Below are 15,000 nucleotides of genomic sequence, written 5' to 3'. Positions count from 1 at the left end.
AATTACCGGTGATTGGAGGATGGGAGCCTACTAAACCTCAGTCGCTCAAAGGAACCTGATCCCAGACCTATGACACAAACCTTCTTCCCTCACCTGTGATGATCAAGGGACAATCTCTTGACTGCCACATGGCTCCAGAGGCCGGCAGAGCATCTTGGCCCTGTAGTTCCTACCATTTCTTACTTCGTCTTCAGCTCTGTAGCTAATGGGGGAAAATAGGTATAAGCAACGGCGCAACAATTTAATTAAAACCAGATATGTAGATGGATTTGCCAGAAGTCCTTAGCGGGCATCGCCACCCCGAAGAGGCAACCGTGAGCGGAAGAGACTGTGGTCCTCTTTAATTTGTTTAAAGTTCCCTTGGCCCGTAGGTTTGATGCAGTGAGCTTCTCCTGGCTTGTAGGAAGCATGTATGTGTCTCTGTTGATTTCCATGGAAGAGAAGTAAATGTATAGGGATGGACTTCCGGCCCCTGCGATCTTTCACAGGCCATTTAAAGGAACAGCAGCTGACAGTTTCCCCGCAGTTACAAGATTTTTCTGCTTCAGAAAGCAAAATACCATACAAGTTGTACAGCATCCATACATGACTTGAAGGATCGGGGTGAGGCAGGTAACGTGGTTGACAGTGGAGGACTGAGAACTTCATCGGGTTCCAAAGTTACCAGGGGGGTGGCGGAGGTGGGGGTGGCAGCGGGGGGCAAGCCAGTAGGCCTCACACAGGTGTGCTGGGTGGCCTGTCATCCTTGTTTGATTCCCTTCTTCCCTGGTCCCAATTTGAGTCGCTGAAATATGTTAGATTGCTCTGCGTTATTTCATTTGCCTGCTTTGTAATTCCTTCTTACTGAAAAACAGATGAAAAAACACAGCACTAAAGCAAATTGACAGCTCCTGAAATGAGAGCGTTCTTTATCCGTGGAGTGTTGATGTAGAAATAAATGAGAGGAAAATCGGCCTGTTGGGTCCTGAAGCAGCTTGAGTTGGGACTTTGTTGTTGCGTTTTGGGCTTGGATGCTGGGTACGGGCTTTTCCTCGCCCTTTTTCCCTTTAGGGAATTGTGTGACTTGGGAAGGGGGAAAAATACTTATGCTGACAATACTCACTTAACAAGACCCCCAAGTCAGAGTTTGGACCTAATGAGGAGTCTAGAACTTTCTACCCTAAGGGATCCACAGAAGGAAATGTGAGGTCCTTAAGTTGACTTCGTCACTTCAAAAGAAACTTGCTGGGCACCTTGGGCACCTCACCCTAAACCCACAGGGGCCACTTAAAAGGTCACGGGTGTATACATAGTTTAAGCCAGGTAACCCAACTCCATGCCACCAAAAGCCTCCATTACGACTACGATTGATAGTCTTCCTTGCAAGTTCAATTTATCTGGTAGATAAGATACCACAGTATGTATACACACACACACACACACACACACACACACACCTCACCCATCTTCCCACAACCTTGTCTCAAGAAACAAAAAGAAAGAAAAGAAAAATACTTAATGTGGTTATTCTAACGGCCGTCGTCATACTCAACACTATCCTGCTGAGTCCATGAAAAAAACGCCTTGTTTGTTAATACACACCCTCGCCCATCCCCACCCCTCCCAACCTGGATCTGAGCTCATCTCCATTACATTAGCTTTGTCATTCTGAGTGTTGTAGAAATAGAATCATACAACCTTTGGTCCTCTTTTTTTTTTTTTCTCCTCACCAACATCATTTCCTCCAAGAGGTCCATGCTAGTTATGTATTGCGGCCGATGTGTTTCTTTTCCTATTGAGGGACATCCCATTCCCCCTGCGCTTCTAAAATACAGTGTATTTACATCCTTACAGCATGCGTAGTCCGTAAAGCCAGGCAAGCTGCTGTAGTTAAACTTCACTCATCCATACTGATTTCGCTAGATCAGACTGTGTGGTAATCAATACAAAGTCTGTTAGCCCAGGACACATTCCCGAACCTAACAGATATTTGTGAGCATCCGTGTGCAGTGGTACTGGGACTTAATGGCCATAACAGACCACTGGCCAAATGCTTTCCTGGATACTACGTCAATAATTTCTACTTCTCAGGGCCGAGGAGAAGATAAGCAATGATTGTTCTATTCTCTCCCTGCAGAGCCTTCTTAAGGATGCTTAGGTATTGGGGAGGGGGGGTTCTCTTCCTACCTGCAGAGCCTTCCCAAGGATACGTGGGTGTGTGTGGGGGGGGGAGTAGTATTTGTACCCAGGACTTGTAAGGCCACCTCAGGTTCCTTTTACTCTGTTACTAAGTATAGCCACAAAATCACTAAGCGCTGGTTTGTTCCCCTGGGAAGTGGGGGGTTGGACTCCTGTCTTCGTGCTCCTGTCTGCCTTAGAGAACTTATGATAGTCTCTGAAAAGGAAGTCACTTTACCAGGCAACTGAGCCTTTAGCCTCGGCTGCCCTTGAACTTTGTTCTCAGCAGCGTTGTGTTAGCCATTATTTAAAGATGTTCGGGGAACTTTAAAGCAGCCGTGTAGAATGTCTTTAAAAATAGTCACTCAGGCCGGGTGGTGGTGATGCACTGCTTTAAGCCCAGTACTCGGGAGGCAAGGGCAGGTGGATCTCTGAGTTTGAGACCAGCCTGGTCTACAGAGTGAGTTCGAGAGCAGCCAGGGCTACACAGAGAAACCCTGTCTCAAAAAATGAAATAAAATAAAAAGTCACTCAGCACTTCCTTCAATTGGCTCATTTTGAACAAGGTTTGGGGTCAGCATTAGAACTGAGTAAAATCCATGGGGTCTTTGACCCAGGACTCTAAGGTAACTTTGAGATGACTTTGGGGCCAGGTGCCGGGGAGACTGGCTGTTAGGTGGCCCAAGGGACAGGAATCTGGAGTCTCTTCCATCAAGACCTAGGGAGGATTTGGGGATGAGAGGCCCTTGGAGCACTCACTGCGGTACCCGGTGCCACACACAGTTCACAGAATTCTGCCTCCTGCCAAAACAGGCCTGTGGAGCAGAGCGAGTTTCTATTTCTGGCACCCAAGTGCTTCCACTGCTGAGGTCAGACCTGGCAGCTTATCCCAGGGGGCATGGGGGAGAGGCACTCCTGAAAGAGGCAGACGTTCCAGGAGAAGGGGTCAGTGCAGTGGGAGTGGAGCTGTGGCCCCTAGGTCACCTCTGAAATGACTCCTAAGCCCCCTAGTTCTGAAGAGATACAGCTTCCTCCCAAGATCTGACCAAATTTATCAGAAGAGCAAAGCTGAGGTAGAGTGCCAGGTTTGACTCAGAGTCTGTGACAGTTCTCTCTTTCTCCCCATAGTTTTACTGAAGAATTCTGGCCACCTTGGCTAAGCTGTCACCTCCCTGTTTCCTCATCTGCCCACTCCTGTCTGTTAACGAGCAGAGTAGAGCGAGGCCTGTGCACACAGAAGTCCCTTGCCACTGATGCAGACAGGCCCCAGTCCCGCCCTCAGCTGTGCAGCGTCCCTCCTTCTTCTGCAGGCAGAAAGAAGTGGCCCATGACCCAAGGGATTGGAACTGGAGATTGGAACCTGGATTTCTCAAGCCTTCAAAATGCCGCCCCTCCCCTCCCCCGCCCCCCTTTCCCTTCCCGGAGCGGATGGCTGCAGCCACGCTTGTCACAGTCCGAGATTGCATTGGCCACAGGAGATGTGGATGATTTTTCCATTTGGTCCTGATGTTTATTTCATGCCCATCAATATCAGCCCATATTAGGACAGATGAGGTTCTTATTTACAGGCTGTGTGTGTTTTCACACTTGGTAATTATAAGCCCTTCCCCTGTTCGGTCAGAGTCGTGCAGATCCATTTTGGCAATTAGCAGTTTAGTATTTGTTTAATGGGAATGCAAGAGACTGTTACGGCACATCAACGCTCCCCTAATGACGGGCCTCTCTCCTCTGGAGCTGGCAGGTTTGGGCCTTTTTCACGGTAGGTGAGGCCTGATGGGAAAGGTTGGAGACAGGCAGAAAGGCACATTCGATAGCCTGCCCGCCACTCCCCTCCCCCAGAGCCCACTTGCATGCATGCATGCACGCACGCACACACGCACTCAGCAACCAGCCCTGAAAACGGATACTGGATTACCAGAGCACAGCCGCTGCCACTCGAAGGAACGTCACACGAGAGGCCGTTAGGCCAGATGCCATTTCCATGTGACAGCTGTCAGCCTGCTGGATCCAACTGCTTCTCCTCCAACAACTCGTGCCCAGCCTCTCTCCCACCACTTTCTCTCCATGCTCTGAAGCAGGTCACCCCAGAGAGTGCCTCCTGCCCCCTCCCTGGGCGGTGCTGGGGACCAGGTCTTTGTCTGCACAGCTGACAGGGAGCGCTAACCCCAACCATACGTAGCCTCAGAGGGACAAATCTTGACTGTCCCTGCTCTTTCAAGATGGATCCTCCTGTGCCTGCTCCCCCAAGTGCACACTGATCCTGTTAGTGGCTGTTCTTTGGGGTGACCCACTTTTCAGTGGGAACGTATGTGTATTCAAGAGAATTGCTGGGGAGGGCAGTGAATTGGGCCAGCTTCACTTGGGATGAGTAGCCACCATGCAGCCCTTCCTGCCGCTAGGATGAGGGTGTGGTACATATTCTTAGTGCTCACTGTCCCCTGTAGACTCTCATAGGCTGAGCCCTGGACTGACTTGCAGGACTCCTGCCCAGTTCCAGCTCCTGCAGTGTGACCATGGAGGAGTCTAGACATCAGCTTTTAGAATCTGCCTGTCTCGGTCACTGTGAGTTCGAGGCCAGCTTGGTCTACAAAGCAAGTGCAGGACAGCCAAGGCTACACAGAGAAACCCTGTCTTAAAACAAAACAAGAACAAGTAGACTGCATTTGGACCAGCTGAGCAGGAGGCCTTGCCTATAGGAAGGCGCCCACACCCTTTAGCCCCACCCCCCTCCGAGAGCAACACCCCCATTCGTTACATTTGTAACTCCTATCTCATGAATTTTGGGGTTTGGTTTTACTTGAGCAAAATGGGAAAGTGGAATGGTCCCACAAGGGTTAAGAACAGAACAGTAAGAAAAAAATAGCACCGATAGAACACAATCCTGCTTGGGAAGGTAGAATACTGTAGCTCAAAGTCTTGAGAGTCTTTAATGAAGCATTCAGGGAAAACAGTCAGTGCTTGGGCACCAAATGTTATGTTACATGTATTTTACCACATTTCAGAAAAAGGATGGAGAAGAAACCAAGCAGCCTCCCCCCACCCCACCCCACCCCTACCCCCACTGGAAGTACAAATGTAAGTGAATGAAAATAAACAAGTTCTGGGGCTGATGTATGCTAGAGCAGTGGCCATCTGCACAGAAATGAGCAGTGACTGACAGCAGTGGCTAGACCAGAAGCCCCGAGGGCACCTCCATTGCTGGCACCTTCCCCCGGGGTGAACGCACAAAGAAGTGGCTGAGTGTTCTGGACTGCAGCCCCGGAGGCAGGAACCGAGACGAGGCAGAGACGCAACCGCCTTGGACCAGCCTCTGAGTCAGGCGCCCTTGCTGGCCCTGTCAGCAGTGGGGAAAGCCGGGGCCTAGAGAATGAATGATAATCTCCTCTCGTGCTGATATGAGGACCAAGGCTATAATGATAACTCTGTGGAAATACCAAGCCGAGAAAGCAGTGGTTTCTTTAGGTTGTCTTTAAAAGTTCTGGGTTCGGGGCTAGGAATTTAAGTCACTTGAGGCAGGCGGATCTCTGTGAGTTCGAGGCCAGCCTGGTCTATGAAGGGAGTCCTGGACAGCCAGGGCTCCGCAGAGAAACTCTGTCTTGAAAAACAAAACCAAGAGTGCTTGCCTAGTATGCACTTAATAAACAGGAATAGTGTCGAGGCCTATAATTCCAGCACTTATGAGGTAAAAGGGGCGGGAGCTCACAGTCATCCTCTGCCACGTAAGCATTCAAGACCCATCTAGGCTCAGGTGAGACCCTGCCTCAAAAACAGAGTTCTTGGTTCAGTTGTTGGTCCTTCTGGCTACTTCAGAACAGAATCCTGGTTTTCTTAGACTAAGATCATGATTTTAAAAAAAACAATAAAACAGGGTGACTGCTTGTCCCTACATCCAGCATCTCCCACCGATAATCAGCAAGCTTATTTTTGACACACCTGCTGTGAGGAAGGGCCCTCCCACTACAATTGACCATTTAGAACAGTGGTTCTCTGTCTTGGAAGAACACAGATCGCTAAGGAACCTAAGAGGCCTTCTGCAAGGTCTCCTCCAGAGTGAGGGGGTGGCCTAGGGGATCTTAACAGGCTGGGGGGGGGGGGGCGGTGGCTTAGGCAACAGGTGTTTCTGTAGTCTTTCGGGTGCTACTGAGAGTTGTCAAGGCTGAAACCACTGATGCAAATTGCCCCATGAATTCAATGGGGTTTTCCAGGCTACTCCTCTTCAGTCTCAGAAGACCACATAGTAGCCTTAGGATTGTGGCAGGAGCCACTTTAGTCTAGACACAGCGGTGGGAGTAGCAACGACACGCCCATGCGTGACGCAGCCCAGGTTCCGGCACCATGTCCTAGGTGGTCCCGCCACATCCAACAGCCTCTGCGCCTTGAGTTTATAAAGCATAATAAGACCTCTCAGCCGTATGCAGCATCACATCACCAGTCCTGCGTTTGCGGGTGTTGGTTTACACGAGCTCTTGAAGCATCCGTGTGGGAGCAGGAAGAGAAATCTGGGGGCATTTGTTCTGGGGAAAGAGTGGAGGTCTCTCCTCTTCCCTCTTGTTCCTCTTGGATCCGGCCAGATGATTTAAGGATCTTTGTGGTTTCCTGCTTTGTTCTCAGTAGGTATGATGTGTGGGTGGGTGTGCCGGCGTCCCAAGGGGAGTAGGAAGCTTCTCAGGGTGTGCATTGGCCACAGCAAAGCTTGGAACAGCCTCACAGAACAGTGTTCAAAGGGAGAGAGTTTCCAGTGGGGAATTCGATGCTCCCAGATGTTGTAGTCCCTGTCCTGTTCCCCCTCTCCCCCAGCATCCCAGCATGCTTTGCGGCCTGTTCTCTGCATCCTCCGCAGAATCCTTACCCTTGCATCTTAGAGGCCATCTCACACAACTCCCTCCGTCCTCAGATGCCTTGAACTCCCTGAGACGCTGTGAAGCTGGCATGAGAACCTGGGCCCTCCCTGGGCTCCGCGCAGCACTGCCTGTCTTGATCACCTGCTCCTGGCTCCTGCTGAGTCAATAGTAGCAACTCTTTTCGTTTTAGCCGTCTCCTGGGAACAAGCTTTCTGTGTCCTCAAACCGGGTTGCCTTCTCTCACCTGCTCTGTATCCGGGGAAGCTATTCTGCAAAGTTCTGGCAGCGCAGCAGTCCAGGGGACTGAGGTCAGCTAAGTGGACAAAGAAAACTTGTGACTTCCCCTTGCATGGACATTTCTGCATTGCTTGTTCAGCCAACATGAGCTGGGACAAGTAATGTCTAAACTTTGGGTACAGTCAACACTGTCTGACCATTTCAGAATCACCCAGAAAAACTGTCTGGCTCATATTAATAAATCTTTGAGGCATTTTAAAGAGAGTTCATTAAGGAAGTCAGGAATAGAGAGACGTCCCCCCACTGACTTGGAGTGGTAATTATGGCTGAGTCTTCACGGTGCTCATTTGGTGAAAAATATGTTACCATCTTCTCTTGGTCTTTCTAGGACCTAGGTCTTCACTTTCGCTGCTGGGACAAAACTTAGAATCAGAGGTCCTACCTGTGTTCACCTGGAAGGTTCTGTTTGCATTGTGGAACCGGGTAGTGCAATACTTGACCATCTCTGCATTTTCCCTTCTGCCTTTTTTCTTACCTTTGCTTCCTCTTCGGTTATTTAAAACTGCATCTTCTAACTGCAAGGCGTCCTTTTCCAGTTATTTATTTACTCATTTTAGGGACAGGGTTTGTGTGCATGCATTACCTCTTGCTGCAGCGATACTGGGTAACAAACCCAGAACCCCGGTTTCAGGCAGTAGCTGCTGTCTAGAGTCCACTGGGAGCAGTTTACTGATCTTACTGGTTTCAACTGGGTCTCAGCTGTGGAAAGTGGGGAAAGCTGTCCCGCCCCATGTGTCCCTCATCCTTCAGCGGGCCAGCCCAGACATGCCCCTGTCATGGTGATGGCCACGCTCCAAGAAAGAACAAGTGAAAGCATGCTGAGTTGCCTCAGATCGGACTCTAAGCGGACAAATCCTTCTCTCCAGCTCATTTTATTGGCCATATCCAATTCAAAGGGATGGAGAAATAGACTCTCTTTGGGGAGAGAAACTACAAAGTTACCAGCTTTTAGGCTATTCCTGTGACCTGTCCAACAAGAGCCGTGGGACTGGCCTCTTGTTTGTATTTAGGCTAATGCCTTGTAAGTAGGACGTGTCTGATGCATGCAGGATATGTAGAAGCAAACGATGTTGCCACTAGCTAGATTTTTAAGTCAAGGTTGGGATGACTGCCAGTCTTGGGTTGTGTGACACAAGGAAAGTTTGCACCGTGCAGGCGGACACTAGATTTGTACTGTATTGGTGCAGGGGCAGATTGATTGACATTAGGAAGCCCTTCTCCTTGCCATCTTTTTTACTATTGGTTCCACTATCCACCCTTCAGGATGGTAGGCGATCAGTGGCCAAGAGAAGAGGCTCAGGTAGAGGAGAGTCTGCTGCTGCTCTCCGCAGGTCCTCTAGGGGGTTGGGATCCTATGCGTTGGATATGAACACTCTTTAGTGGAGAAAGCAACCTCCGGCCGGTGTCTTTCTTTCACCTTTTTGTTCTGGGCCCTCACTGTTCCTCATAGGGCAGGGAAAGAGGCCACAGGCCAGTAGGAGTACCTAAAGGAGCCGAGACTTAAATGCTGGGGTGTCCCAAAAGGTCAGTGGGCCAACCGTGTCTGGGCAAATCTGATAAGTGTAATGGTCCCAGGGACTGGCAGTGCCACTCCCCTTCCGTTGGTATGCGTACCTTGGAGATTTACTAGAACCTTCCACAGCCAGAAACAAACATGCTAGGCGTTCCAGGCTTAAGTCAGAGAGTGTCCTCTCACCAACTCATCTAAAAGTTCCATGACTTTGCTTTTCTGTTTCTGAAGATAGGCCACTCGGGAAGGCAGGGTTCCGTGTGAACCTGCCTTGGGTCATTACTAGGGACTTCTAATGGTTGGAATAAACTTCTCTCTGGAATAGACCAGACTTGTGCCAAGGCTCATGCATGGAACAAAGCCACCTAAGGCCGAGACACCCTCTCTTCTCCCCACTCCCCTTTGGGGGATTCAAAAGACTAATCTGTCTTGTGCCACCTCTGTCTTGTACAAGGAAATCTGTGTGGTAACGTGCAAGGACATTGCCCACACAAAATGTTGATTATAAGGTCCAGGGCCATGTCCCTCAAAGAGTATTTTACAGAGTTAGTGGTGTCTTCCTCCTGAGGTCATCAAAACAGAAGCTTATAGCTCCCCCAGCCCCGTAGTCCTGGAGGCCTCTGACTGCACAGCCAATACCAGTTTCAGGTGTGTGCCTATGTACAGGTCTCCTGTTGAGACAGACAGGCTGAGGTGGCTAGCAGTTAGCAGGCTGCGGCTCTGACACCAGTCACCTCAACTGTGCCCCTCGTTTCTCCTTGGCGGAGACTCGCACAAGCTGCTTCTGTTTGATTCTCCAAGAACCGTGAGAAACAGGCGCCCGTATGTGAGGCCACGGTTTTCGTTCTATTCAGTCTTTGTGTATTCAAATTCTCCTGTTTTCGGCTCTTGCTGTTCTGCCAGATTTCCATCGCATTGATGGCTTCTCTGAATTAATAAGTCTTTTGCAGCCACTGAAAAGTTCCGCCCCCCCCCCCCCGCCCCTCAGGACTGGGACTTACCCACATCGATCCCCCTCCCAGCCCCCACTTTCTCTTTCTCGCCAGCTGCTTCTTAGATGCTGTGTTTTGTAAAGTGGTAATAGAATTTTTTTTTCTTGCACCCTGACACTCTATCTATTCAGGAGGTCTTGGAAAAGTCCCGTTATACGGCTGGACTGCAGGGCAAGGAGCCTTGTTCTTTACAACAGTGCTTGCCCCCTAAAACATACACACGGATCCTCCCCCCCCCCCCCCGTGCTCCCCAGAGTGGAGGGAACGTGGAGGCTACAGAAGCAAGCAGGCAAACTTAGCCAGGAGAAGCGGGGAGCCAATTACACACTGCTGAAAGACAGTTTTAGAAAAAAAAAATTTTTTTTTAATTCAAAATATTTATTTCCTACGGGGATCTGAATTTCAGTACCAAAACATGGCCAACACAGAAGGGAGGCTGTTTTCTTCACTGTTAGGCATTTTCAGTTCAAAAATCAGGATTTGGCAAACATCTCAGAAAACGTGGAGATGGGTGCACAGAAACAGATGTCGCATTTACCTGCACCCTCAGCAGGCCTTACCCCCAACCTACACCCGCACCCCAGGCATCTGAATTCTTCTGGCATCCCAAGGTCTGAGTCTGAGATGCCATATGCTGGAGTGTGACTGCTCTGTGTACAAACACACCGGTTGATCTTATGGCGGTTTGCTTGGGTGGTGTGTGCGAGGCGTATGGCCTCAGCAGGTGCTGAGGGGCTCCTGAAGCCCGCCAAGGCATGGGGAGGGAGCAGGAGCAGCCCTGGGAAGGAGGCCCTGTTCAAGTGATCTCAAACTAGTGTTACCTTTCCTGCCAGATGGTGCCTTGGAGAAAGGGGGAGGGGGCGGCTCCCTGTAAGGCTACCCCCTACACACACACACACACACACACACACACACACACACACACACACACACACACAAAACGCAAATGACTGCAGGAGTCAGGGCACCAGAAGGGGAAGGCCCCAGGAGCCTGTTTGTTCAGCCTGGGTTGCTTAGCAACAAAGGGGCCCTGCCTCTCTAAGTGAGGCAGATCTCTTCCAGATTGGCTTGCCTACCTCTGCCATTCTTGCCTGGACTTTTGCTCTCCCCACTATTGTGTGGTAGGATCTGGAAAAGTAGGTTCTGTTTGTCCAGAGGCACCATTTTAAACCTCACTTCACTGTTTCACCCAGGAGGGGTGAGAAATGACTAGGCTGCGACTCCTCCTGAGGTGACTTAGCTGGCCACCCTCCTCCTCCTCCTCCTCCAAGGCTCACAGGGGAGCCTGCGAGTACAAGTGAGTGCTGAGATCTCTGCAGCCTCTAACCACTGAGTCCTCCGGCTAACAGTTTATGCAGCCACAAGGGTTGGGTTGTATTTCTTGTCAGTAGTGTCGAGTGCAAAACGCATGGAAAGAGCAGCCGGTTCACCCTGGCAAAACAAGTTTTCTCTGGGGTAAAGGTGTGTCAGATCTACCGATGAAAGAGAGAGAGAGGGAAGTGGGTTCTTTTCTTCTTGAAGGAGTCCTGGCATCGGCGCTCTGGTGTGCCACGGCTGTGGGACCAAAGTATCACTTGCTGGAGGGTTTCACCAACCAAAATAGAGTTTTCTCATGTCTGTTTATCCTGGAAGCCAGAAGGCCACGACTGAGGCCTCCTTGGCCTGTGGCTCCTCAGCCCTGTGTGTGTCTTTGGCCTCGGGTCATTTGAGAACATCATTCATAGTATAGGCTCAAGCCCCACCCTACTGACCTTAATTTTGTTGCTGCTTTAAAGACCCAGTTTGGGTGGAGAGATGGCTCAGCCATAAGAGCACTTCCTGCTTTCTCAGAGGACCCAAATTGGGGTTCTAAGCACCCACATCAGGAAACTCAAAACCACCTCTAACTCCAGTTCCCAATGATCCAATGCCCTCTTTTGGTTTCCACAGACACCCACACACATGTCGCCCATATACAGAGATTAATTTTTATTTAGGTGCCCACAGAGGACACGGACACACACACACACACACACACACACGGACACACACACACCATACACACACTAAAGGAAACTACACATGTGTTAACTTAGGTTATGCCGAGTAAAAGGGTTCCCCCTCTTTTTTTTTTTAACAAATATGCTCTATTTGAGCAACTATTACTTTAGTGGTAAAAAATGGCCTCCCTCTCCCCCACACAATCTGTTTGTGTTGTTCTGTGTGTTTCATGAAGAGTCCTGAAGCAGCTTTTATTCTGTGTTTGTTTTCAGGTGGAAGACGCGATGCTGATGTTTGACAAGACCACCAACAGGCACAGAGGTAAGAAAACTGCCCCTTCATCCTCTCCTGGGCTTTAGCGCTCTTCACCTCCCATCCCATTGGCAAAAGGTACAAGGAAGATGCAGAATCCAGCAAGTAGACATGACTATATTAATAACAGGGCCACCGTAGCACAGCGGATCCCGATACCAGCCAGTGAAAACCTTCGTGGGCTAGGGGACTCCTGCTGAATTGAGCAGCCGTGCCCGTCATACTCAGTCAACTCACCTTTTTCATCCCGGTTCTCTAAGCCCCTCGCCAGCCTCAGCACTCAGTGAGCCTAGTGAAATTATTCATAGTAATTATTCAGTCGGACTCTCAATTGGCATCAAAGGAGGTGGCTCAGAAAGTAGACAGCCAGCCTCCAGAGTGAGCTACAGGAGGTAGGAAAAGCTTGCTTGATTCTCTCCCCCAGATCGCTGCAATTGCAGATTTGGAAACATCCCAGGAGCCTCACAGTGCTTAGGGAACATGTGTACTTACTCGTTCCTCCTGGCCTAACCATGTTACAGAAAATGGGTCTCACTCAATCTGGGGTCCACAAACCTTCGAAGTGATTTGCACAATGTCTGAGCTTTGCTTGGGAGTGGGATCTCTAATGTCGAGCAGATTTGTCAAAGAGAACTCTAGGCCTCCTCCTCCTCCAGGTAAAAGTCAAGTAAAGCTATGACTTCGCATTCAATGGGTTCCCGTTAAGGGGGTGTTAGTGAGCACTGCTTCTGAAGAGGGGTAGCAGGAAAGGGCGTGGGATGATCTCCAGGGAAGGCACCCCCAGTTGAACCCAGAGAGCTGTTTCCTTGCCATATCTATTGCTTTTGGATGTTTCTCCTGTTGTTTACATTCCTGCTGTCACCTGTGATTAGAGGCGCTTCCCAGCTCTGGCTGACTAGACCTCTTTCCTGTCTGGGGAAACAGCGAGTGAAAGAGAAGAAGGAATGAAAGGGGGGGCTGCAGAGCACCCCGCACATCCTGTCCTATTATGCCTGGTAACCCAGCTTTCAGCAGTGTTCTCAAGATGGACTAGGGCAGGGTAGAGGATGAGGAGAGGAGGCAGGGAAGGAAAACAAAAATATGTAAGTGCTCTCCCCTCCCTCCTTACTCGGGTGACAAAGCTGGAGAGGTAGGTATGGGCAGGAAGGTGTGCCCATGATGTACAGTTTGTGGTTGTTTTTCTGTCATCGTCGATATTGTCTTTGCGGCGCTGCAGATGCCTGAGTACCACACTCGGTGTGGTTTCAGTGGCTTGTAGTCTCCTCTATCCAGACTGCTGAGGTAGAAGAGTCAGCCTAGGCAACACAGAGTGATTCTGTCTGCAAAAAGTAAATGGAGAGGGGCTGGTTAAGAGTGGTTAAGGGAACCTGCTGCTGGGTGCGAGGCCCACAGTTCGGTTCTCAGCACTCACTCTTCAGGTCCCTCACATCCATCTGTAACTCCAGGTGGAAGAGATCGAAGGCTTCGAGGCTCCATGGGCATCTGTGTGCATGCGCTTATATACAACACACAAACATACACATAAATTTTTTAAATGTGGCACCAAAGCACAATTTCCTTGTGTCTCTCATAATTTGACCTCCATAACCATCTGGGAGTCACAGAGCTGCTGTGACTTTGGGAGAAATTATGGCACATTTTTATGCCTCCTCTTATTTGTTCATTTATAAAGCAAAAGCAGTAATAGTAGCATCTTAGGGTTTTTAGTGCTGCGATAAAACACCATGTCTGAGAATAACTTGGAGAAGAAAGGGTTTATTTAAACTTACACTTCCACATCTGTCAATCATCAAAGGAAGTCGAGGCAGGAACGGAAGCAGAGGCAGATTACTGGCTGCTTTTTCATGGTTTGTGTAGACTGCTTTCTTTTCTTTTTAAAAATAATTTATTCAGATTACATCCTGATTGTTATCCCCTCACTTGTATCTTCCCGTTCCCCCACCCCCTTTCATCCTCTTCCCCTCCGCTAGACCTGTGACAGAAGGGGACCTCATCCCCAGCACATGATCACAGCCTATCAGGTCCCATCCAGAGAGCCTGCTCCCCCTTCCTCTCCCACCTGCCCAGTGGTGGCATTTGCCTGGCACCTTCCACATCAGTTGCTAATCAAGAAAATGCCCTCACAGACTTGCCTATTGGTGATCTCACAGACTTGCCTACCGGTGATCTCATGGCCTTTTTCCAACTGAGATTCCTCTTAGATGATTGTAACTTGTATCAAGTTGACAAAAAACAAAACAAAACAACCCCCCCCCAAAAAAAAACGAACCCACCCAGGACAAGTAGTCACTTTAGCAGTGTCATTTGGCAAGTGTAGGACCAAGAATAAGTGTGCATAAGTTTTAACTCTCATGATTATTACCCTTACCAGTCTGTGGTTGAGTTACCGAGGCTCAAGAGAGGTAACCGAGGCTCTAAGTCCCTACGAAGCTTCTAGCCCAAGGCTACTGATTTCAGGCTCTCTCTCTCTCTCTCTCTCTCTCTCTCTCTCTCTCTCTCTCTCTCTCTCTCTCCCTCCCTCTCTCTCTCTCTCTCTCTCTGTCTCTCTCTCTCTCTTTTTTTTCTCATGTGTGCCCAGATGGGAACAGGTTTTTCTGGGTGAGTGATTCTGATCTAAACAAGGCTCCTAGCAGTCAGCGCCAAACTCACAGTCTCAGGAGGTGGCTGAGCTATGTCATGGTGACTGTGTGCTTTTCTTACTTATGTCAGAGTCTGGGATCAAATCCATGGCCTGGAGCACAGAGCTACTTTCCTGCGCTCCCCCCCCCCACCTCTCTCTCTCTCTCTCTCTCTCTCTCTCTCTCTCTCTCTCTCTCTCTGTGTGTGTGTCTGTGTGTGTGTGAGTGTGTGAGTGTGTGTGTGTGTGTGTGTGTGTGTGTGTGTGTGTGTGTAGTTACGGTAGGTGGGATTT

At 49.6% G+C, this 15,000-nt stretch overlaps 1 protein-coding gene across 10 annotated transcripts in view; it reads left to right on the top strand.

Moving 5' to 3' along the window:
• MSI2 (musashi RNA binding protein 2) overlaps nt 1-15,000 on the top strand; it is a 361,149-nt gene that overhangs the window by 219,847 nt on the left and 126,302 nt on the right. For all 10 annotated transcript variants that reach the window (XM_084749550.1, XM_084749553.1, XM_084749551.1 and 7 more), the window contains one exon: nt 12,050-12,098. In XM_084749550.1, the coding sequence (XP_084605676.1) occupies nt 12,050-12,098 (49 nt within the window). The remainder of the gene's footprint in view (nt 1-12,049; nt 12,099-15,000) is intronic.

Source organism: Acomys minous (assembly GCF_964271855.1).
Source record: "Acomys minous genome assembly, chromosome: 12".
NCBI lineage: Eukaryota > Metazoa > Chordata > Mammalia > Rodentia > Muridae > Acomys > Acomys minous.
This window is presented reverse-complemented; position numbering and strand designations above follow the sequence as displayed.